Source organism: Papio anubis, chromosome 4 (genome assembly GCF_008728515.1).
Source record: "Papio anubis isolate 15944 chromosome 4, Panubis1.0, whole genome shotgun sequence".
NCBI lineage: Eukaryota > Metazoa > Chordata > Mammalia > Primates > Cercopithecidae > Papio > Papio anubis.
In genome coordinates this window covers 117,705,343-117,729,915 of record NC_044979.1, presented here as the reverse complement: position 1 = coordinate 117,729,915, position 24,573 = coordinate 117,705,343, and the positions used below count along the sequence as shown (strand labels likewise).

General features: G+C 42.2%; 1 protein-coding gene across 1 annotated transcript in view; it reads left to right on the top strand.

Moving 5' to 3' along the window:
- PKD1L1 (polycystin 1 like 1, transient receptor potential channel interacting) overlaps positions 1 to 24,573 on the top strand; it is a 216,094-nt gene that overhangs the window by 4,572 nt on the left and 186,949 nt on the right. Inside the window, 2 exon segments of the mRNA XM_031665407.1 lie at positions 5,838 to 5,937; positions 7,226 to 7,345. Of these exon segments, the coding sequence (XP_031521267.1) occupies positions 5,838 to 5,937; positions 7,226 to 7,345 (220 nt within the window).

Here is a 24,573-nt window from a genome sequence, read left to right as displayed (position 1 = left end):
CTCGTGATCCCTCCTAAAGTACTGGTATTATAGGCGTGAGCCACTGCGCCCGGTCAGAATATTGTATCTTTTACCTGCTAATGTGCCCATATTTTTCTATGAGTCACTGATATGATTGACAGTGAGTTTGGAGTTTCCTCTCTGCATGCCAAATGTCTTTCAGTGAGCCAGGGACAAAGGTATGCCACACCATAGCAGCCTTTATTCCAAGCACCCCTCACACCAAGCTAGGGGGCACTTTTATATTTCTGTTTATTTTCTGTTTATTTTGTGAAAGTCTCCTATGGCCACGTGGCTCGAAATGTTACAGTGTGTGACAGTGGTGGGAAATATGTGGATTATCCTCATTCATACCTGGGGTTATTCTGAGTTCTTCCTTCACTCACTGCCCCTCCCCCTGCCCCCTGCTCCCTCCTACCCCACTCCAAAGAACACACTTGGTTATGTCCCTGAATCTTTTAAAAACTACTGTCCACCTGATGAAGCGTAAACTTTTGATCCTCCTAGTATACCAGGCCACCTCTGTAGCCACATCTCTGTTGTATTGCCACACCCTCCCTGCAGAACCAGGCTGGGTTCTGGTATTCCCCGACAATGCCTCTTCTTTTCTGTTCAATTTCTTTGCCATTTCGCACATGGCTTCTTCTCTCCATCTCCCTGGAAGGCACTTAGCCATTCTCATGCTTCATCACAGACCTTTCCCCACCACCCCTCTGGAAGTCCCTCCTGCATGGAGCTGAGCTGTCCAGTGTACATGGTAAATCACCTGCTAATATCTCTGAAGGTCTCCTGAACCACCAGCTTCTTGATAAGGGAAACCCCGTCTTAATCATCTTTGTGTCCCAGCTGCCCAGTTTGGGATTGCCACTCGGTAGGCAGCAGTAAGTGTCACATTTAATGAAAGAAGGAAGTGACTGGGCATCTCTAATGGGAAGGTGGACATTTTTAGTGTGTTAAATTTTTAGTGTTAAAATTTAGTGTTAAATTTTAGTGTTAAAATTTAGCTTCAAGAGGTCTTTGAAATCACAAAAGTATTTTGAAGCCTAGAAAATGTACATTGGGCTGTTTTTTTCTAGAGTTCTGCTCACTAAGAGCATTGCTGTCATTGGACCTAACTCAAGGCTTTCCTTTCATAAATTCTGTACAGAGCTCATTTTAATGTAAAATCTGTTTTCCATGAAGCAGTGTGCACTGTGCCGACACTGGTGTCACCTGTGACTGCAGTCATGTTGATCCAGTTGTCAGGCTGGCTTCATCTAGGGATACTCTGGGGACTTCCAGAGAAATTCAGAGGCCCGGGAGAGAAAAGACAGGGCGGTTAATTGAAGGATGGCATTTGTTTGTTCTTTCTGTTCAATGAAAATGATTCAGCAAAGTGGAGAGGTAGAAGGGTAGCTTAGAATCATCAGAGGTGTTTTGTTTTCTCTTTTTTGGAGTTTAAAAAACAGACATTTTGTGGAGTGGCTACTACAATCTGGAATTACTAAATGGAAAGTTATCAAGTTACTGTAGCAAAGTACATAATCAAGTTACTGTAGCAAAGTACATAATCAATCAAGTTACTATAGCAAAGTACATAATGAGGTCTTCCTGGGTATCCAGAATTCTGTGTCTGAATATTACAGGCAGTAGAATTAAGGAAAATGGTAGACTCAACACACTAAAAATGTCTACCTTCCCCTTAGAGATGCCCAGTCACTTCCTTTCATTAAATGTGAAGTGTGACTGATGGGGTGGGTTGTGTATGTGACTCATGCAGAACAGAAAAATAAGCAAGAACTGGAGGGAATCGACATCATGTTCTAAGACATTGCTTCTAAGTTCTACCATGTGTGTGAATCCCCTGGGATCTGGTTAAAGTGCAGGTTCTGATTTGGGAGGTCTGAGCTGGAGCCTGAGGCTCTATTGCTGACCAACTCCTGGGGGATGTCAATGCTGCCTACCTTCAGACCACATCACGTAACAGTACTTTGTGATTTGTGCCTGTATTACTCTGTTTTCACACTGTTATAAAGATATTACCTGAGACCAGGGAATTTATAAACAAAAGAGGTTTAATTGACTCACAGTTCTGTCTAGCTGAGGAGGCCTCAGGAAATTTACAATCATGACAGAAGGCAAAGGGGAAGCAAGGCACGTCTTACATGGCAGCTGAAGAGAGAAGAGCACAGGAAAAACTGTCATTTTTAAAACCATCAGATCTCATGAGAACTCCCTCACTATCATGAGAACAGCATGGGAGAAGCTGCCCCTGTGATCCAGTCACCTACCACCAGGCCCCTTCATCAGCACTTGGGGATTACAATTCGAGATGAGATTTGGGTGGGAATACTGAGCCAAAACAAATCATATCAGTGCCATACTATATTGTACTTCAAATGTTATCTGAGAAACAGCTTTGCAGGGTCACCTTAATGATGGAAACCAGAGAGTCTGTGTTTAGAGTCATGATGTGGAAGAGGGGAGTCTTTGGAGCCACACACCTGGGTTCAGCTCCAGGCTGCTCTGTGCAGTGAGTGCCCTAGTGCTGGGTACTACCCCAAATAGGGATAACAGTGCAGCTATGACAGGGGCTTCGTCACTTTTTATAAATTTAGAGACAATTTTTACTAGGTGCCCAGTATAGTCAGCATTCAGTAAACAATAGGTGACTATTTTAAGGAAATCATTGAAAAGATCTTACCCTGATACTTAAGAAATCAAGTGTGTTGATGTGCATCATATTCCAAATAACCGAATCATAAAATAGACATGAGTGACCAGTGTTCAGAGAATTAGTTGTTTGTTAATTTCTTCAATAAGTATTGACTCAAGGCCACCATGTGCTAGGCACCAAGTGTTAACATTTAGGAGGGAGTTAGAATCTAATGTTCTGTTACTGAGACTTTTAGGAATTCAAAGAAAATGCAAGAGAACACTTAAGCCTGAAGTGCATCTAGGACCATTGCAAGTTGCATTTTTGAATAAGTCTTTATTTATTTATATCTAAAACCATTGTTTTTCAAAACAATGGGAATTTACAGATCTTGGGTGTGTGTGTGGTTGTTTGGAACAAATGAGCATAAGTCATGTGTTAACCTTACAGAGCCCCAGTAAGCAGTCCAGCATATTCACAAAGATTGTTTTATATATTTTATTTCAGTCACCTAGTGTTCCAGATTGTAGGAAAGCGGGTTAGGAAATATAACAATCTATTTTTTGGATTAATGAAAGAAAAGGGTTGAAAGTGAGTATTTCTCATTCAAAGTAGATTATACAACAAGTAAGTCTGGGGCACTATTTTTCTATTAATGTGAAAAACTCAGAAATAAGAACTCACCCAAGTTAGAAAAACTTTGTTTTTGGAATGAAAACTATTCAGAGTTCACCAATTTTAAGGAACAGGAACAAGGAACACTAAATTGTATTCAGTTAAACATGGACACTGATACAGAGCTGTGCAGACAGGATGCCTTCTCTCTTTTCTGTCTGTGGCACTGTGAGGATGGAATGGCCCTAAATAAGACTAGTTGCTAGATGACACTTTTATAGTACAAGATGGCAAAATGCTGTCTGGCAGACTACACACGGGCTTTCCAGAGACCTCCTAGGCTTTAACATTGAGCAGATACCAATGTCAAAAAGAGAAATAATATGTACTGGTTCTTTTAGGAGGAAGTTTCGTTGTAGGTGCGGGAGTGGACCATGTCTGTGGCACTGTGAGGATGGAATGGCCCTCAAATAAGACTAGTTGCTAGATGACTACTTTTATAGGTTCCATCAAGATGGCAAGAACTGACTGGTTGCTGGGCAGACTACACACGGAGCTTTCACAGGAAAGGAGCCTCCTAGTGACTTTAACATTGAGACAGATACCTAATGTCAGCAAAAGCAGGAGAATAATAGGTGTACCCGATGGTTCTTTTAGGGAGAGGAAGATTTCGTTGTAGCGTGCGGGATGTGGAGTTCAGCTCAGCCATCCTCAGTCCTGGTAACCCAACAGCAGTCCCAGACCCTTCTGGATTTGGAAATTTCATTTTCCAACATGTGAGTTTATTTTCTAATTAAATGGCTATGTTCTCATGAAATTCTAAAGGCCTTATAGTCATATTAAATGTGTATTTATGATAAATGGTTTATTATATTGTATAAAAATAAGACACTGATTTCCACATTCTTTTCTCATTTTCCTCCTTCCTGTTTTGTAATGGTTATATTATGTCTACATCATCAGAGCATAAAATTTTATTACTACACATTATTCTGTCCTCTTCACTCCTATTGTTTAGTTTTGGTTCCAAAGGTCAAAATAAGGCTCACACTGTTTATGCTGTAAGTTCTCCAATGATTTTTTGGTTTTCAAAAGCTTATTCTCTAGCATATCACTCAGAAAGGACTCACAGGAATAGGATTCCATTGGTTATCATGTGTTTATAATGTCAGTTTGGCTCACTGCACTGCGTTGTCTGCTGGTGTATATTATTGCTATCAAAAAGTCTGATTCCATTCTGATTTTGTTTCACAGCTTGGATTTATTCATTTGAAGGTGGGGACTAAATACTCTGGGGATTTTTCCCATTTTCTTTAAATCCAACTGTCTTGACCATCTGGGGTCAATTTTCCCAGGTGTGTGGTGTGTCCCTTCAGTAAGTGGGCCCAACTCTTCATTCACTTCAGGAAAGTTTTGAGCTATAGTTGATAGCATTTATTTTCCAGTGCTTTCTTTTTCTTCTGGCACTCAGAGGGCTTGGTTCTTCTCCACCATCTTTATTATTTTCTGTCAGATCCTTTTCATCTCTTTGTTTCTGTTTGGTAAATTTTATTTTTCTCCTTTCCATCCCAGTTTCTCTTACTGTTCTCTCTGTGGCACCTATTTGCTCTAGTCTTCTTCCTTCTAAACTAGTTTCTGTTTCTGAAATTTTTCCTTGTGTTTCTAATTACTTCCTGTGCTGTTAGCTGTGTTTTCATATGTGCATACTGTCTGGTCATCTCATGTCTGAGCTTCCCTAGTTCTGATTCATGTTGTTCTGTCATAGCTTTTATTATTGTTCATTTGTTTCAGTTGGTCTTGAAATAATAGGCTACTCTCTGCATCTGGTTTGCAGAGTGTCTTTAGTTTCTGTGCTATTTGGACATTATAATTTCTATTTTTCTTTTTTCAGAATATTACTATATGGAAGTCAACCACAATCCTTTTGTGGTTGCTGTTGTAGGTGGTTTTTCTGGTTATTTTAGGAGGAAGTTTCATTGTAGGAGTGAAAGTGGACCGAAATAATTTTCTAATTTAATGACTCTAGAATTCTCTATTCTTTGTAACCATAAAATATTAAAACATGCATCCTCACCACGTCCCCAGGACTTTCTGAGATCTGTCCCTCTTTTTCCTTCATTTAAAGCTTCATTCCCTTTTTTTTTTTTTTTTTTGCCCAAGGTGCCCATTCTGTTCAGTTGAGGCTCTTACTTCCCGTAATTCCTTCTCAGTGCAGGACTCTCTCCTGCTGTGAGGGAGTTCTCATCAGCTCTACCCAGCCCTCCCTAGAGCCCTGCCCTTGTGCTGCTGTAGTCTCCTGGCAAGTCCTCTCTGAGTTCTACCTGTTTTCACATCTTTACTGTGTTCTCCATTCCGAGAGGCAGGCAGGGGGACTTCCCCTTTGGGATTTTTGGGAGGTTTCTGAGTTCTTGGCTCTTGGGCCTTATCTTCTCTCTTTCGCTGATAGCACAGGGGTCTCAGGGCGCTCTGAGGTGTTTTGAGGTTTTGTAGGGTACTTTGTCATCTGGTTGTGTGAAAGCTGCTGCCTATGGAGTTTTTTTCCTTTTGTCTTCCTTTTCTAAGACTATGTAAAATACTCAATTTGCAGGTTATTGAAGCAAACCTAGATGGAGAATTGAATTTGAAAATAGAAACTGAATTAGTATGTGTTACAACTCATTTTAAAGATCTTGGAAATCCTCCTTTAGGTAAGTGTTCTAGTGGGTTATATTTTGCTTTTGATAAGTTAACTGTTTCAGATAACCTACCTATTGATGTCTCTTAATGTAAAAAGGCTGAAATTCAGTTGACTTTGTTTCATGCTTGGGTAAAGAACAAAGGAATTGAGATTGGACTATGTATCTCTGTGGTGTAGTGGAGCAGTTAGCCACCAGGGGGAGAAGCTGTGCCACCAAGTTAACTGACGGATCTGTGCAGGGTCTCCATACTCTGTAGAATTTGGATCAAGTTAAATAACCTCCAAGATCCCTTCCAGCTCTTCAATTCCTATTCTACTCCTAAAGATTTCCATTTCTCACCTGGAATGGATTCAGAAAGGTAGATACATTTGTTCTTATATTCTCCTCCTTTAGTTACTTCCATAGGTAAGAAATTAGTGTAGCAGATGCAGAACTGTTTCACTTGATGACATTTCTCATCTCATACAAGGTAATAAGGGACGATAGAGTCAGTTCAGCAAGTGGGGAAAGAGGGGACGGTTGGACAGTCTGGTGAGTCATAAGCCAAGAGGGGGTGAGAATCATGGCTGGAAAGTGGGCAGTTGCACAGTAGCAGGGGCTGCCTCAGCAGGAAAGCAGGCAAAGGACCAGGGGAGAAACACCTGGGGATGATGAGAAAATCATTTTATGATACATAGGTGTTCCAGAACCAATAAAATCGGCCCTGGTCACGTTTAGAATTAAGTTACTACAAGTTTGCTTGAATATAAACACAGATTTTAGCATAGAATTGGAAGGAATGTTTACTTTCTGGTTAAGAGCATCCTATTCTAGCAGAGTGAAATCCATGTGGTTATACCTTTGATAATATCATGTAAAGTGATTCATTCTGATGTCACTCATTTTGTTTCTTTTAATAAACATAAGGTGGGACTTATCTTTGGTACTTTCTCAGAAGTTGAAAGGATTTTTTTTAATTGCACTTGAGGATGACAGGCCTTGCATTAGTTAATGTATGTATTTTCACTCTTAAAAGACATAGCGAGTACAAATAAATACAATTTTCTTTGACCTAAAGAGGGAGATTGAGTTATATTTCAAGTCCCCTGTAAATAAAGATGCCCTGGAAATTATCATAGTATTTCAAATAGTTAGGACCTAATGCTTAATGAATGACAACATTTACAAGTTGCAATATTTCTCCAGGATGCTAAAACCAGTGCTAAAGTGAATCACTTATTCAAGTAAAATGCAAGTGTCTCCAGGTTTCCTGTTATGTGCAAAGATGTTGTATTTAAATGCATTCCTATCATTTTAGCCTCTGAAAGCACCCATCAAGACAGAAACATGGAACACATGGCTGAAGTGCACATAGATATTAGGAAGCTCCTACAGTTTCTTGCTGGACAACAAGTAAATCCCACAAAGGCCTTATGCAGTGAGTGTGCTTCTCTGTTTTGTTTTTCATATTCTTTCATATTCTAAATACTTCAGTCAACTCTAATCTAACAGATTGCATATAGTCTCATAAGTCCAAAAAAAAAAAAAAAAAAAAGCTCAATTATGTGGACTTTAGCTTCCTAGGACAGTCAGGTTTTTAAAATTTTCCTGGATTTAGAAGTACCTAAGATGGCAGCAGAGAAACAACCCCTGGGCACTCTGTTAGCGCCTGCAACCTGCAGCCACACTGGTTGGTAGGTGGGTTGTGTGCTGCCTCAGCTGGCCAGCGCACCTGGAGACGCCCTCGGGAAGATGGGTGCAGATCATCTCACCTTCTCCATGGCCATCTAATTTGACCTACTCAGAGTGCCAGACACGGTTTGGCTTGGATTTAAGTTTTCCCTTGTGATGCCTTGTTTCCTTTCTGTGGCTACGCTGGCCTGCACTTGCTGCCCCATATCTATCCCTTGGCTGCTGGTTAACAGTTGCCTCTTGATTCTGGCTGGGCCCCGTCTTGTGAGGTCACACACCTGCTCCAGCGCTATTCATCTGCTGACCACACATGAGAAGGTCATTACCTGCCAAGACCTTTTCAAGGCATTTTTGTCACCTTCTACTGAAATGACAGCGACTGCAGCCTGGATTTGAAGTTCCACGTTTTGTAGAATAGCTCCCAGGCTGAGCTGAGAGGGAGGTTGGGCCAGTGCTGCACCTCATCCCCTTCGGATCTGCAGTGTGCTGTAGAAAAGGAACAGAACATTCCAGGTGGCAATGTCAAGGACCAGCCCTTTTGAACGAGAGACATGAAGAGAATCAGAAGAGACCATGGGAGGAGCAATGGGTGTTAGGGAATTGGGGAAGGCATCAGTTGGAGTGATGGGCACAGAAGGAGATACCGCCAGAGAAGCAGCTCTGAGGGTAGAGATGGAGAAGCTAGATGAGGCCAGATCATGAGGAGTTTTGGAGTGAGGTACCTGTGCTGCTTTTTAAGGAACTTTGACATGAACGGTGTCATATTTCTAAGGCCAAGCATGGTGGGAGCTGTGTGGCAGTGCCGGGTCCTTAAAGGTGCTTCTGAGAACCTTGATGTGCATGGAGATCACCTGGAGGTCGTGTAAAGGGACTCCTTGTTCATAGTTTGGGCTGGGCCTCATGGCTGCACTTCTCCCAAGCTCCTGTACAATGCCCAGACCCTTGGTCCTGACAAGCACAGTGTGAATGGTGAGAGGGTGAAATACTCCTCGTCTATGTAGAGTGTGGAAACACGGGTTGGGGGGTCCCTGTGCTGCACAACATCAGTCTTTGAACTTGGCATTTTGGGGCCTTCTGAATCCAAGGCTGATGAGGAGTACAGAAGAGTTCTTATCAAAGGTGGTTGACTAAGCCATGTGTCTTCTCAACATTCACTTTGGTGTCCCCACGTGTAGCAGAGAAAGGAGGACCAGCAAATTGTGATGTAGCAAAAAATTTAAAAAAAAAAACCCTAGGTTGAACTTCTCATACCTTCTTAACTTCCCAAAGCCCCTTTTCTGTCTCTATCAGTCTCCTTCAGGTGTCGAATCAGTTGTCCCCTCCTCTAGCTAGGTCCTGCCACCCTCAGTCTCTGCCTCTCCTGTGCCCTTGCACCACCTCTCTTAAAGAATGCTTGTCTTCCTGCTTGTCCTTTCCGGTCCTTTCCCCGACCTCCCATCTCCTGGGATTGGCCTCTCTGCAGCCTGCTCACACATGGTTTCTTGTCACTCACTCACATGTGCTGGAGAGCTTTCCTCGGCTGCTGTGCTGCAGCTCCCCGAGCTCTGGGTGGTTGTCACACTGTGTGCTCCTGCCCGCCCTCATGTGCTCTTTACTTCCCTGCTTGGTTGCATGCCTGATGCCTTGGATTTTAGCCATCCCCCATGGCCCTCACGGGATTGGCAGGACCGTTGAGATGCAGGGGTCCATCCCATGCAGCAGTGTGTGACACAGTCTGTCCCAGGTGTTGGGGGATCCTGGCTCTCAGCTTTTCTCAGCACAGTTCCTCCACTCACTGGTGAGGAGCTGCTCTTGCCCGCAGAAGGATGCTGATGTGGGTGAATGTGGTTTGCCAGAAAGCCAGCCTGCTGGGTGTTTTGCCAAGGGCTTGGGCCGCTTCACTCTTCCTTTCCTTGCTGCAGGAAGCCGCCAGTGCTGAACATCAAAGCTGATTCAGTACTGGTAGATGTGCTGCTTTATTGAATAATCTTCCAAGGTACAATTTTGCCAGGTCAAGAAATAGCAATTTAATCCATTTAGAGGAATGAATATAATTTGAAAAATTAACTTATTTCAAGACTAGCATCTCAAAGTGTTGAGACCTTCTTTTAAATAGCTTTCTGGATTTTGAGACATACTTTTACTGGCTGTGATTTATAAGAATTTGTGGTTTGTGGAGTACTGTCCTAAATGCCAGTGATGCAGCCTCAGCTGTGGCAGTGAGAGTGAGAGACTGTGGTCTCCACAGCTGCCTCGGGGAAGACAGATGCCTAAAACAGGAGGCACAGGCTGGGAAGGCTGTTCTGAAAAAGTAGATATCAAAATGTGTGTGCTGTACTAGGTCTTTAAAATCATGGCTTTTCTCTTCCCAGATATTGTGAATAACAAGATGGTGCATTTTGATCTGCTTCACGAAGACGTCTCCCTTCAGTATTTCATCCCTGCGCTGTCCTAGCACCCTGTTGCTGGAGTTGGCATGCGGAGACTTTGTCAGGATGGGAGAGGCCGTAGGCGTTGTGTTCTGATCACTGGTCTGTGTCCTCACAGCACCGCACATCGACACACTGTACTTATTTGTCCCTCTCTAACATTTTAACTAAAAGTTGACTTAATGGCACACAGTTGGATAAACATATCACTTCATGTTGCTCATGTCTGTTTTGTTTTGTTTTTAAGACATTGAAAAGAAAAGCTAGAATTTATTTATTCAGACTTTAAAGAACAATTTCTCATTGACGTTGTGAAAATCCTCATGTATTTAGACTTGGTGTAGTAGCCAGAATTCGTGCAGCTGTTGCCTGGGAGCTGGGTACTTTCCCTCCAGGCAGAGGCTCTAGCTCAGCACGGCCTGTAGCGCACAGTCAGTCTTGCATTTCAGTGTGTTCACCCTGCTTGCTCCTGCCCCTTGGAGCCCAGTGACAGAAAGTATAGCCTCTGTCACCCCGCTGCCACTGCCTTGGTTACTCAGAGCGCTGTGGGGTGTCACAGCTGCAGCATTTGGGGTCTCTCTCTCTCTTGCTGAGTACTCAAGCCCACCTGAGTCCACTCCCCTCTTGATGCCTGGAGAGCTGGCCCAGCCAACACAGCTTTTCGCTGGGAGCTCCTTCTGCCATTCCAATTAGTTTCTTCCTGGGGCCAGTTTTGGGTTTAGGTTGTAATTCCTTATATTTCTTTCTTCCGCAGTGCATCGGATCTGTCGTTCTGGAAAGAAGACCCTTCTATTTAGAGTAGAAACAAATGAAACTTCTAAGGTATCATCTGTGTTAGGTGATGAGACCATATTTCTTTGATGTTTCTGAACATCAAAGCTGATTCAGTAGTGGTAGATGTGCTCATTCTCCCTGAAACATACCTATCATATTTCCTATTATAATTCTATCTCATTGTCCTGTGGAGGTGGACATGATCAACAATATCTTTTATTTTCTTGTTTTGTTTTGTTTGAGACAAGGTCTCACTCTGTCACCCAGACTGGAGTGAAGGGCAACAATCATGGCTCACCGCCTTGACCTCCTTGGCTCAAGGCATCCTCCCACCTCAGCCTCCTGACTACCTGGGACTACCGGTGTGCGCCACCACATCCAGCTAGTTTTTAATTTTTCATAGAGACAGAGTCCCACTGTGTTGCCTAGGCTGGTCTTGAACTCCTGGGCTCAAGCCACCCACCCACCTGGGCCTCCCAAAGTGCTGGGATTACAGGCATTAGCCATCACACCCATCCGTAAACGTTATCTTAATGTCACATTACAAAACTGAGGCCTAAATTGCTTAGGACAAGATGAAGAAATCGAAGACTAGCTAACATGAAAATTTCTATTTTGGCTTTTTCATGTTTTTTGGTAAAACCAGTGTATTTGAATAGTTCTTTTGATGTTTAATAATGGTTTTTTGTTTGTTTGCTTGGTTCAGTTTTTTTTTTCCTTGAGACAGAGTCTTGCTCTGTCGCCAGGCCAGAGTGCCAGTGTCACGATCTTGGCTCACTGCAACCTCCACCTCCCATGTTCAAGCGATTCTCCTGCCTCAGCCCCCCGAGTAGCTGGGACTATAGGCACGTGCCACCACACCCAGCTAATTTTTGTATTTTTAGTAGAGATGGCATTTCACTATGTTGGCCAGGATGGTCTCGATCTCTTGACTTCGTGATCCACCTGCCTTGGCCTCTCAGAAGTGCTGGGATTACAGGCGTGAGCCACCATGCCTGGCCTGTGTTTAATAATGTTTAAATAGGGTGGAATATTTTGTTAAATTAACATTTTAAAATTAGAAGACGCCATTTTAATTTTTAAACCCTTTCTCCTCGTTGTAACAAAATTAATTCCAGCTGTAGTGAGAAAACTTAAAAATCATGATACAAAATGAAACAATATCTGAAAGTAGTTTTATAAAACTGAAATTATTGTTAAAGAGAATGGTATTAGTGACTTAACCATTTGCTCTATATGATGTTTATTATCAAATACACATAATTTCGAAGATTTTAATGAATGGCTTAAGATTTTATCTTTGTGTAGAATGTGGCTAAAGAAACCTTAGTTGAGATTCAAGAAGTTGGTATCTGTTTCTGATTCCTATCACAACTTGCTACTTAGTGTCTACCAAGTCCTCCATCTCTTTGCTCCTCAAAGAGCTGTGAAAAATGATGGCAGGAGCCCATACAAAACCACAGACTTAGAGAAGGGCACAGTGCTGCTTTATTGAATGATCTTCCAAGGTAAAATTTTGCCAGGTCAAGAAATAGCAATTTAATCCATTTAGAGGAATGAATATAATTTGAAAAATTAACTTATTTCAAGACTAACATCTCAAAGTGTTGAGACCTCTTTTAAATAGCTTTCTGGATTTTGAGACATACTTTTACTGGCTGTGATTTATGAGAATTTGTGGTTTGTGGAGTACTGTCCTAAATGCCAGGGTAAAATAAGGCAGTCCCATACCTTGCCTGCCCTGGGCTGAGGACTCCATGTCCTTTTGGTAGGCACATCTTTTCTCTCCTCCTTTGTTCTGCTCTCCCCCAGCATATACTTCCTAGCCCTAGGCAATTACTTGTCTAATATCTGTCTCTGTATATTTGCCTATTCTGGCTTTTAGCTGTTTTTTTTTTTCCTGGGGGAGACAGGATCTGGCTCTGTCCCCTAGGCTGGAGTGCAGTAGTACAGTCACGGCTCACTGCAGTCTCAAACTCCTGGGCTTAAGCAGTCCTCCTACCTCACCCACCCAAGTAGCTGGAACCACAGGTGTGTTTTTTATATTGTTTTGTAGAGATGAGGTTTTGCCATGTTGCCCAGGACTCCTGGGCTCAAGCAGTCTGCCCGCCTCGGCCTCCCAAAGTGCTAGAATCATAGCCGTAAGCCACCACACCCAGCAATTCTTTTTATCCAAGAATTTTATCAGCTGAATTTTGAAGTCATTCTGTGCCATATTGGAGACATTTAAGAATTTTACATTCCAGTTGCTCCTGGCTAGCATCCTAGTGGTCCTGTTGTCCTTCAGCGCTTCCTTGGCCCAGCAGGGAACTGCTTAGCCGTCAGTTCTGTAGGCTAAGTTTACAGTGAGGAACTGTGCCTGGTGTGAAGGAGCCCACTTTTGGGGACCTAGAATGTGGCCTCAACAGTAGTCCTGGGGCTGGAATTCTGGTTCAGCCACTAGGCAAAGGTGTTTAATGACATTCATGTTCTTAGTGTATGTTGCCAATTTAGCAAAGCATCCATCATTTTGAAGAGGTAACAATTCAGTACTTTTTAAAACAGCTGTATTGAGATATAATTCACATATCACACAATTCACCCATTTAAAATAGACGGTCTAGTGGTTTTTAGTATGTTCTCAGAGTTGTACAACCATCACCACTATCAATTTTAGAACATTTTCATCACCCAATAAGGAAACTTCTTAACCATAAGTAATCATTTTTCATTTTTCTCTCTTCCCTTGTTCTGTTCTCCCCCAGCATATACCTCCTGGCCCCAGGCAATTACTTATCTAATATCTGTCTCTATATATTTGCCTATTCTGGTTTTTAGCTCTTTTTTTTTTTCTTGGAGGAGACAGGGTCTGGCTCTGTCCCCCAGGCTGGAGTGTAGTGGTACAATCACGGCTCACTGCAGTCTCAAACTCCAGGGCTTAAGTAGTCCTCCTGCCTCACCCTCCCAAGTAGCTGGAACCACAGGTGTGTGCCACTGTGCCCGACTAATTTTTGTATTTTTTGTAGAGATGAGGTTTTACCACATTGCCCAGGCTGGTCTCAAACTCTTGGGCTCAAGCAGTCTGCCTGCCTCAGCCTCCCAAAGTGCTAGGACCACAGGCATGAGCCACCACACCCAGCGTTTCTTTTTATCCAACTGTAATTATATATCCTTGACCAGGGTCTCCCTTACCTGCTGCCCCCAAACACCTAAGCATCTGGTAACTACCATTCTACTCTCCTTCTATGAGATTAGCTTTTTTAGATTCTAAATATAAGTGAGATCGTGCATTGTCTGTGCCCGGCTTATTTCACTTAATATAATGTTCTCCAGGGGTTCAACCATGTGGTTGCAAATGACCAGATTTTGTTCTTTTTTATCGCTGAATAGTACTCCATTGTGTTTATGTCCATTTTGTTTATCCATTCATCTGTTGATGGTCACTAGGGTTGTTTCCGTATCTTGGCTGTAGTGAATAATGCAGTGAATATTCGAGTGCAAGATGTCTTTTTGATATACTGATTTCATTTCCTCTGGGTGAATACCCAGTAGTGGGATTGCTGGATCATATGGTAGTTCTATTTTTAATATTTTGAAGAACCTCCATACTGTTTGCCTTAATGGGGATACTAATTTACATTTTCTCCAACAGCATACAAAAGCTTCCTTTTCTCCACATCCTTGCCAACACTTACCTTCTGTCTTTTTTTTTTTTTTTTTTCCCCAAGAAAGGCCCAAACAAAGCTAATCTTTTATCTTTTTGATAATGGCCATTTTAACTGGTATGAGGTGACTGAGGTGATATCTCTTTGTAGTTTTGATTTTTATTTTCCTGATGATTAGTGATGAACATTTTTCATATACCCATTGGCCGTTTGCTTGTCTTCTTTTGAGAAGTCTATTCAGGTCTTTTGCCCATTTTTAAATAGGCTTATTTGTTTTTTTACTATTAAGTTGTTTGAGTTCCTTTTATATTTTAGATATTAAATCTTTGTCGGATGTATAGTTTGCAAATATAATGTTTTCTCCCATTCTATAGATTCACTTCACTTCACTCTGTCGGTTGTTTCCTTTGCCGTGCAGAAGCCTTTTAATTTGATGTAGTTTGATTTGCCCATTGTTTGCATTTGTTGCCTGTGCTTTTGAAGTCTTGTTCATAAAATTCTTGCCTGTATAAATATAGTGAAGCATTTCCCCTGTGTTTCCTCTAGCAGTTTCATAGTTTCAGGTCTTACATCTATGTCTTTAATTCACCTTGAGTTGATTTGTGTATATGGTGAGAGGTAAGGGTTTAATTTCATTCTTCTGCATGTGGATTTTCAGTTTTCCCAGCATCGTTTATTGAAAGACTGCCCTTTCTTTTCAATAAATGTATGTTATTGTCACCTTTGTTGAATATCAGTTGGCTGTAAATGTGTGAATTTATTCCTGGGTTCTCTGTTCCACTGATCTATCTATCTATTTTTATACCAGTACCATGCTGTTTTTATAACTTTAATTTTATGGTATATTTTGAAGCCAGGTATTATGATGCCTCGGGCTTTGTTCTTTTTGCTCAAGATTGCTTTGGCTATTCAAGGTCTTTTGTGGTTACATACGAATTTTAGGAATTTTTTTCTATTGCTGTGAAGAATTTCATTGGTATCTTGATAGGAATTGCACTGAATCTGCAGATTGCTTTGGACAGTATGAACATTTAAGAAATAATTATTTCAATCCATGAACACAGAATAACTTCCCATTTATTTGTGTCTTCAGTTTCTTTCATCAGTGTTTTATAGTTTTCATCCTAGAGATTTTTCACCATGGTTAAGTTTATATATATATATATATATATATATATATATATAGTATTTGTAGCTATCGTAAATGGGATTTTCTTGATTTCTTTTTCAGATAGTTCACCATTAATGTATAGAAATGATACTGGTGTTATGGCTGTAATCCCAGCACTCTGGGAGGCCAAGACAGGTGAATTGCTTGAGCTCGCGAGTTTGAGACCAGCCTGAGCAACATGGCAAAACCCCTTCTCTACAAAAAATACACAAGTTAGCCAGATGTGGTGATCCCAACTACTTGGGAGGCTGAGGTGGGAGGATTGGTTGAGCCCAGGGGGCTGAGGCTGCAATGAGCTATGATTGCAACACTGCACTTCACCCTGGGCAACAGAGTGAGATCTTGTCTCAAAAAAAGGAAATAATACTAGTTTTTGTGTGTTGGTTTTGTATCCTAAAACTTTACTGAATGTTTTTGAGTTTGAACAGTTTTTTTGGTGGAGTCTTTAGGATTTTCTATACTTATGATCATGTCATCTGTAAACAGGGACAGTTTAACTTCCTCCTTCCCAATTTGGATGCCTTTGCTTTCTGTTGCCTAAATTGCCTAATTACAGCATGTTCCTATTCTGTAAATGTCCAATGAACTAGAGAATGATTCTTGGGTAGTTAATATTGTCAATGTTGTTGAACTCTTTTCCTTCTCTGAAAGCAGCTACTTTCTTGGAGGTTTCAATTCTGCATGGCAATTTGCAGCATTTCTAGTGGTACTGCTCCATATTTTATAGCTTTATGAAGAAGGTGTTTACTTTTTTTGAAATTACCTTGAGACATTTCAAATTGTGCAGAAGTTATATGCACTAAAGCAAATGTCTTGCAGTTTGCTATAGCCGCTTATGAGTCATCTGACTCTTGAATAGCTTTTAATTCAGCTTTTAAATCTCACTTGAATTTGAGCAAAACCTTCATCTTTATTTGTATCTGGACAAATTACTTCAATTGCTTGACAGTACTGACCAATCAGTTTATTTAAAATGGTATCATTTAGTAGGACAGTGTTTTTCTCTAGTTTGAGCAACGAATTCAACCAGTCCTCTAGGTTGTTCATCATCATCATCATTTGGTTATCAGTTCCTGAGTTATTTTTACCAGTGAGTTTTATATCTTCAGACAGCTATTTTGAATTATCTCAGGAATATCATATATCTCTGCCTCTTCAGAGTCAGTCACTGGCACTTTGTCTGTTTGGTGACATCATGTTTCCCTGGCTGTTCTTCATCCTTGTAGTTATACATTGATATCTGAGCATTGAATATGTAGGTATTTATAAAGAGTCTTTGCAATCTGGCTTTGTCTGTGATTGTCCTTGTACAGTAGGTCTGTCCAGAAATTGTAAGCACACTGTCTTTTTTGGTCTTTAAGCCCGTGAGTGCTACAGCCCATGTAGTGCCAAATGGTGCCCTAAGCCCAGGTTCCCTACAGTTGGCTTTGTGATTTGTTTGCTGATTGCTGTAAGCCCCACCCCCATTCTTTGTTTCTAATTTACACCTAGTAGGTTAACCCTGCTGGCACCTGCAGTGCTTCCAGTGGGAAAGGACCATAGTGTGCCCCTGTGAAGAGTCTCAGAATGGTGGGGAAGGTGAATGCCCACCTCTTGCTCTTTTTTCCCACTGTAGAAATTGTGATTCCAGAGAAATTCTCCAAGTGAGGTGCTATGTGCGCTTGGGGGAGGGGTGTCATGATCAAACAGAACCATTCATGGTTTTTCTTGGCTCTGTGGTCCAGTGAGTTGTCACAGCTTCACTCCCAATTTCTGGGATAATCAGGGCAATAATCTTGCCACTGGGTATTTGCGTAGTTGAAATTATGTGGTGGGGACAGAAGCCAGTAACTTTAACTCCTCCGTTTTGCTGATGGCTCTTGAATTCTGTTCTTTCATATGGATTTTAACAGGGAGGGACTAAAAGGAAGCTTCAGTTTGGGATTTTTAGAGCTTCTTCTAAGTACAATTGTTGAATCAAGAGACAAAAATGATGTTATAACTGGAAATAACCCCGAGATTAAAAAGGAGATAAATTAGCCCCATTGGGACAGTGCTATTGGGAATGTGAATTGATATCACTTTCCTGGAGTCTAGTTTAGTATTTATTTTATACAGAATTCCTGAAAAGATGTGTGTCTCCTTTGACTCAATACTTAAAGGAATTTACACAAAGGTTATAATCAAAGATGTTCTAGAACTGTTATGCTGGAAAAACATGAAATATTCTAATTATGAATTAATTGGGGATCAGTGAAATAAACCATGGTTTGATATGCTCTAAAAAATAATGTTACAGAAAAAAGTGTACTGATGTGGCAAAATGTATATGACATAGTTAAAAAAGCAGATTAGATGTTGATATATACAGTATAATAGAAAAAGATCAGGAAGGTATACACTGACACTTAAATCTGGATATTTATGAGTGTTTTTTTATTTCAATCTTTGTAGATGTATGTATTTTCTAAAAATTGTATTACTATCTTTGTAATAAAGTAAATTATTTTTAAGGGACTAAATAATAAATATTTGTTATTTGAGTGCTTTACATATTCACTTGGCAATTACAGTTTCCTGAACATTGGACTTCAGACTCTTCACAGCACATCCTTATTTTCATAAATAGAAAATTAAACTTATTTGTCACTTTGATATTATGCCAGGTTTAGAATACTGGAGTCTCAATCAATAAGGTGGCACCACATTGCAGAGTCATCTCTTTTTACCATGGGCCCAACATGGATGAGGATCTATCAGTATCTGTAAGTCTTTGCAGTGAGGGCAGAGTGACCACTTATTAAGTTCTAGGCTAAAGGATTCTGGGAGAGACCAGCCACACAGAGGACTTCACAAATCACTGGACAGTAAGGAAGATGACCCCACAGGGTAGCATGAGAAAATGTAGCTGCCTTCCTGGAATCTAGGTCGTATTCACCTGTAGCACAAAATGAACCAATCTTAAACCATAACCAGCATATGTAGCTTGGAAAGATGCTAAATTCCACACCCTAAGACCTGGGAATGGATTTTGGCTCTTTCCAGCATCCTAGTCTTGGGCAAGTCATTCAGCCTCCTGAGACAGTTTCTCTAACAGTGACTAAACGTGCTGACCACCTGTGGTGGTTGGAATTAGAGAAAATAGCATTACTCATTGGCAGGTTTCTAAATTGGGAAGTGTAAAATGTGAGCATTTATAAGTGGTCTTAGTCTGTGTTGTCTGGCTATAGCTGATTCCCACAGACTGAGTCATTTATAAAGAAAAGAGAGTTATTACAGTTTTGGGAGCTGGGATGTCCAAAGTAAGGTAAGGGGATGCGTCTGGTAAAGCCCTCCTTGCTGTATTGTCCCCTGGCAGAAGGGCACAAGGCAGAAGTGTGTGCAGGAGACAGAAGAGGCAAGAGGGGCGGACCGTCTTTGATAACAACTCATTCTCACAATAACAGCCTTAAGCCATCATGAGAGCAGAGCCCTTGTGACCTCATCACTTCTCATCAGGCCCTACCTCCCAACACCACTGCAGAGGACCAAGCTTCTAAGAGGAATTTAGGGGACACACTCAAACCATAACATAAGCCTTACAAAACAAAACAAGCAAAAATTGGCTTTTTTTCTCAGTGAATATATGCTGCTAACCAGATGTTGCCAGTTCACAGCAGCACACAGTGCAGACTGGGTGACTTCCATGGCTCTTACAAGGCTCATAGAGGTTTGGTTGGCGTGTCTCAGCACACCGTGACATCATCCAGTGACCTTCGAGCTCAAACCTTATAACCAGACAGCCCTGCGTTTCTAACCTCAAACTATTTAAAAATTTAAAGGAATCTACATATATACACACTGTAACCACTTTTTACCATACTAGTTTCAATTTAAAATTATCTGTTTGGTTATCTTCCTTATTGAGAGAAAATTCTAGTGAAGTCTTCTGGGTGAGGATCCTCCCCTTACAGGGGAAGAAAAACAGATGACCAGACGGAAGTGAGAACCAGAACTGAGTGGAGGGTGTCTACCTTGTGTTTTTGTACTTTTCTCTGTTCACTTCTTTCACTGTTTGCAAATAAACCCTGCCAAGGAGGCAGAGGACATAAGGGGCCCTCATGAGGGAAGTGCCTGATGGGATGTAGGACCTCCTCATTAACACTTTACTTAGTTCAAATTTGGCCTTCCCAAAGCAGCTCCTACCTGGGGCTTTACCAGTTTTTGGAGCATGCAGTCTTAAATCTAGAAAGAAATGCCCAGTGTGATTCTTAGATGTTTAGTGGCTTAACCTGTCCCAAGTGACAGGTGGGCCTCCCTTCACACTGGGCAAGTCTGAAATAACCAAGAGAAACAGTGGTGCTCCAGCTCAGCTCCGTGGGGAAGCTGAGAGGGGCCATGCCCAGGGACCATGGGACTTGTCCTAGGTCTGCCTTGGCATGTGCCATCATATGATCTGGGCTCACGTAAGTAGCAATGCTTTCCTAAGAGGATTCTATTCATACTTTATGAAATATCAGTTGTCTACATCAAATAATATTCAGTGTGGAGAAACCACTCCAGATGGAAGGACAGACTTTGATGAAAATAAGGTGGGCGGGTGAGGGTAAGGAAGCTGAGATGATATGGATAATTGTATACTACTCAAAATATGTGCTTCAGAACCTAATACATTACCCCATATAATTCATGTGTTATGCTTTTCTTAACAATTTCATTGGAACAAGATAAATGCAAAGGTGGTTATGGCAATTCCCTATTTGTAACGTACTTTTGAGAGGGAAAAATCAAAGTGATCACCAAACTCTGTAGTGCTGAAAGATGATTCCTACTGCGATCACCGCATTCCTTCAGTGGAATTGCTGCATGTGACTCTGCAGAGAGAGAACAATTAGGGTATGGTTATGTTCCCCTACACTCCAAGTGGCCAGAGGACCCAAGGCATTTGGGGGCAGCCTATCAAGGTGTTTAAATATCAAGCCATGGATACTTAATTTTATTTTGAAGCCAATGGAAAGCACGGAAGACTATAGAAGAGAGAGATGCCATTTATAATTCAAATTATTGAGGATGTATATAAGACAAAGTACCTACTTTTAGTCCCAGGTGTACTAAAAGTGTTTAGTCCCAGGTGTTTAGTCCCAGCAAATTTGTCTTTTCTAGTTTGACAGTAGCTTTAAAAGTGTCCCATGATGCCCTCCCACTGCAAATTACAGGGCACTCAGCTATTTTTCACAAAATCATACTTTAATAACTATGTTGTTTTTCTTTAGTGGAGCTACGATTGAGCCTCACAGATAGATTAACACGTATTTCCCTGCAAATGAACATCACTTAGGACATACTCATCTCAGAGGAAATGGCCCAGATGCATGTTGGGGTGAAGGGAGGCTAAGGTCCCAGACCTTCTGGGCAGGAGATTTGCTTCTCAGGGGAAGCTTCTGGTTGGCTGCTTGTCCCAAGATGCTAATAGAGGCAGGGAAGGCTCACTGCTCCAGCCCATGGGGCGGAGCAAGACCAGTCCCCGTTGCTTCGGGATGCATTTGTGGGCTTTCCACCTGCGCTCACTTCCCCACAGCCACCCCTGGTGTGAATGCTGATCAGCAACCCCATGGGAGCAGCCTGCTTGCAGCCAGGCTGGAGGGGGCTGATCGCAGCCTTGCCCCTGCTCTCCCTGGTGCAGCCCGCTCTGGGGACTAGCTCAAAGGATGGTGAGTTTGACATTCTACCAAGATCTTGTCAATTTTTCTTTCTTTTCGCCACAATTAATTACAAAAATTTGCCCAAGCACTGTGCTTGTTTCCGTGAGTATGATGGGACCCAGAGTGTGGGCTGGGGGTGGCGATGGGGTGGTAATAAAAAAAAGATGTAGAATATCTAAAGGTAGATGAGTAGAGGTCCACAAGCTGCCTCAAGGAACAGAATGGAAATGACAGTGACTGGCAGTCTTGCTAGGAAGGGACGTGTCAGCCTGTGCAACTGCTCATGCAAGGAGAAGGTCAAGTGATGCTGACCGGCCAGGTGCTTTCCCGGGAAGCTCCATTTGGAGGTGAGAAACTGAGGCAGGCAGATAATAAGATGATAATGATCAGAACCTGGGCTTGCATTGAGACCTGAGAAACGAAGTTGATTGCTCATGATAATCATCATTCTAGTGTTATTCTTCCTTGTATATTTTATGTATACACTTGCCGGAGTTGCAAATGTAGAATTTCCCAAATCTGAAACCTAATATCCTTAAATGCCATCTATTACATCTTTAAGTATGAAAACCCATGTGAGAACAATTGCTGAGGTTTCCATCTGAAGAGGAACCCTGTGCTGTTGAAACTGCAGCTCTGTTTGTGCCTTTTTACACTGTGAACTGTGTAAACACCTGTGTTTGCTTTTCTACTTTGACTATTGAAAGTCTTCAGGCAGTGCTACCTACTTTCAGGTATCCGTTCTGAACTATGTACACGCTAAGCACCTTAAATCTGTGGAGTAAGGCAGGGGTTCACTAAGTGAGCTATTATCTAAGGAGCAGTATTAGAAACTAAGTATTAAATCTGAAATACAGAATATGTGGCTTAAAAAACAAATTCTAAGGAGGTGGATTTTGTTTAAAACAATGAAGCCAAAGGGAAAGGCCTCCCAGGATCTCTTCCAGCCAGGGGGATTCTGTCCTTGCACACTGATTTCGTGCAAAGAAACGATTTTTCTTGTGTTTTTTTCCTCCTTTCATCAAGGTCAGAAGGAGAGTCAAAATCCTGATCGAATCTTTGTTTCTAAATCAGGAGCTTAGATAGTGATTTCTTAAAATGGGCCATATTTGGAAGCCATTTACCTAATTTCATTCAGAATATTTTTATTTAAAGCAGTTTTTAAAACTTGACGTTTTCCAGTTTGCTTGGCTGCATCCACGTCTCTCCTTAAGCGGCACAACCCTCTGTCCTCGGGAGGGAAGCAGTGAGTTTGGTTCTGTGTTGTGCTCCCTGTTGTACCAATGCAGTGCTCAGCAAACCCCAGGTGGAGGAGTACGGCCCAAGAATGTAGATGAAGTGAGAACCCCTCCCTTGTCTGGATGCAGCTGCTCTGAGGACACAATGCTGGCCACAGGGGCCAGGAAAAAGACCGGAGGCTGCCCAACCCAGCGCTGGCCACGAGGGTGTTCTGCAATGATGGAAACATTGTATAATTTGTATCTCGGCTACTGAGCCTGTGAAATGTGGCTAATGATGGAGAAGCTAAAGCTAATTCTTTTTTTTTTTTTTGGAGACAAGAGTTTCACTCTTGTTGCCCAGTCTGGAGTGCAATGGCAGGAAGTTGACTCACCACAACCTCTGCCTCCTGGGTTCAAGCGAATCTCCTGCCTCAGCCTCCTGGGTAGCTGGGATTTCAGGCATGCACCACCACACCTGGCTAATTTTTTTTGTATTTTTAGTAGAGATGGGGTTTCTCCAGATAATTCTTAATTCTATTTAATTGTAAGTAACTTAAGCTTCAGTAGCTGAGAGTGGCTATGAGACTGCCTCCCACATAGGGCAGTGCAGGCATTTTTCTTCCCTCAGTTATGTCACTTTCTTTGCTCCTCCTCATTTCCTGGCATCTTTGGTTAGCACTGCTGGCTTCAAAAACATCCCACACTTTAAATGTAGGCCCTGTTCTCAGGATGTCCAGCCCCACAGGGAGGCACAGGCAGCAGCAAGGTCAGAGCATCCAGGTGTGCATGTGGGTATAGATGCCAGCCCAGCAGGGTTGCGCAGGTGTCTTTACCCAGTGGACTCTGTTTAGATTTGACAGGAAGGTGTCAGAGCAAATCGCAGGGGCTCCAGAAAGAAGGAATTTTGTTCATTTAGAAACTACAGTTTGCAGTTTATCCTTTCCTTGGTCACAAGCACATTTGAAAGCGTATTGCTAATGAAATTGGAAAGTAGGCGTTTCCCCCAAATCTGAGATTTACCCACAACAAGCACAGTGGGGACAAAGCCAGAGGCACTGCCAAGGCAGTGTGAGAAAAGCAGAGGTGACAGCAAGCCCCAGGAAAGACAGGTGTGTTAGGTCAACAGCAGGCCCCTTAAACCCCCACAGGGCTCTGGTTACTCACCTCATCTGCAGCAAAGTTCCAGAAAACACAGGATCCAAGGTCGGACACCCGTAGCTTGGATCATCATCGTTTAAGGGGTCCCTGTTCCCATCTGAGTAGGAGCTCGTGCCTGAAAACATTCCCACTCTTGTTGGTATCACTCTCTTCAGAGCAGAGAGAAAAATTACCTAGTTTTCTGAGTAAAACATTAAGTTTTCTCAAATCTCTATGAAGGTTTAAATGTTGGTATAAGAACTAAGGCAACTAACAAATGCTTTAAAAATGTAAGAGAAAATGTTTCATAATGGAGAGAACTCAGTCTGACCCAACCAGTTGCAAACAAGGAGAGGTGCAGGAGGTTCGGAACCAGATCATTCCTAGGCTCTGCCAGAAGACAGAGTGTGCCTAGGGTGTGCCTTGCCAGCCTTCCTTAGGAATGCTCTTCTACTCTTCTGGAAGGTATCCTGTTTCCCAGTCCAGTTGTGGACAGTTACAGCTTTGTTTTTTGTTTTTTTTTTTCTTTGAGACGGAGTCTCACTCTGTCGCCCAGGCTGGAGTGCAGTGGCGCCATCTCAGTTCACTGCAAGCTCCGCCTCCTAGGTTCACGCCATTCTCCTGCCTCAGCCTCCCGAGTAGCTGGGACTACAGGTGCCTGCCACCACACTGGCTAATTTTTTTGTATTTTTACTAGAGACGGAGTTTTACCATGTTAGCCAGGATGGTCTCGCTCTCCTGACTTCATGATCCGCCCACCTTGGCCTCCCAAAGTGCTGGGATTACAGGCATGAGCCACAGCGCCCGCCTTTTTTTTTTTTTTTTTTTTTTTTTGAGACAGAGCCTTGCTCTGTTGCTCAGGCTGGAGTGCGATGGCACTGTCTTGGCTCACTGCAACCTCCACCTCTCAGTTTCAAGCGATTCTCCAGCCTCAGCCTCCCGAGTAGCTGGGATTATAGG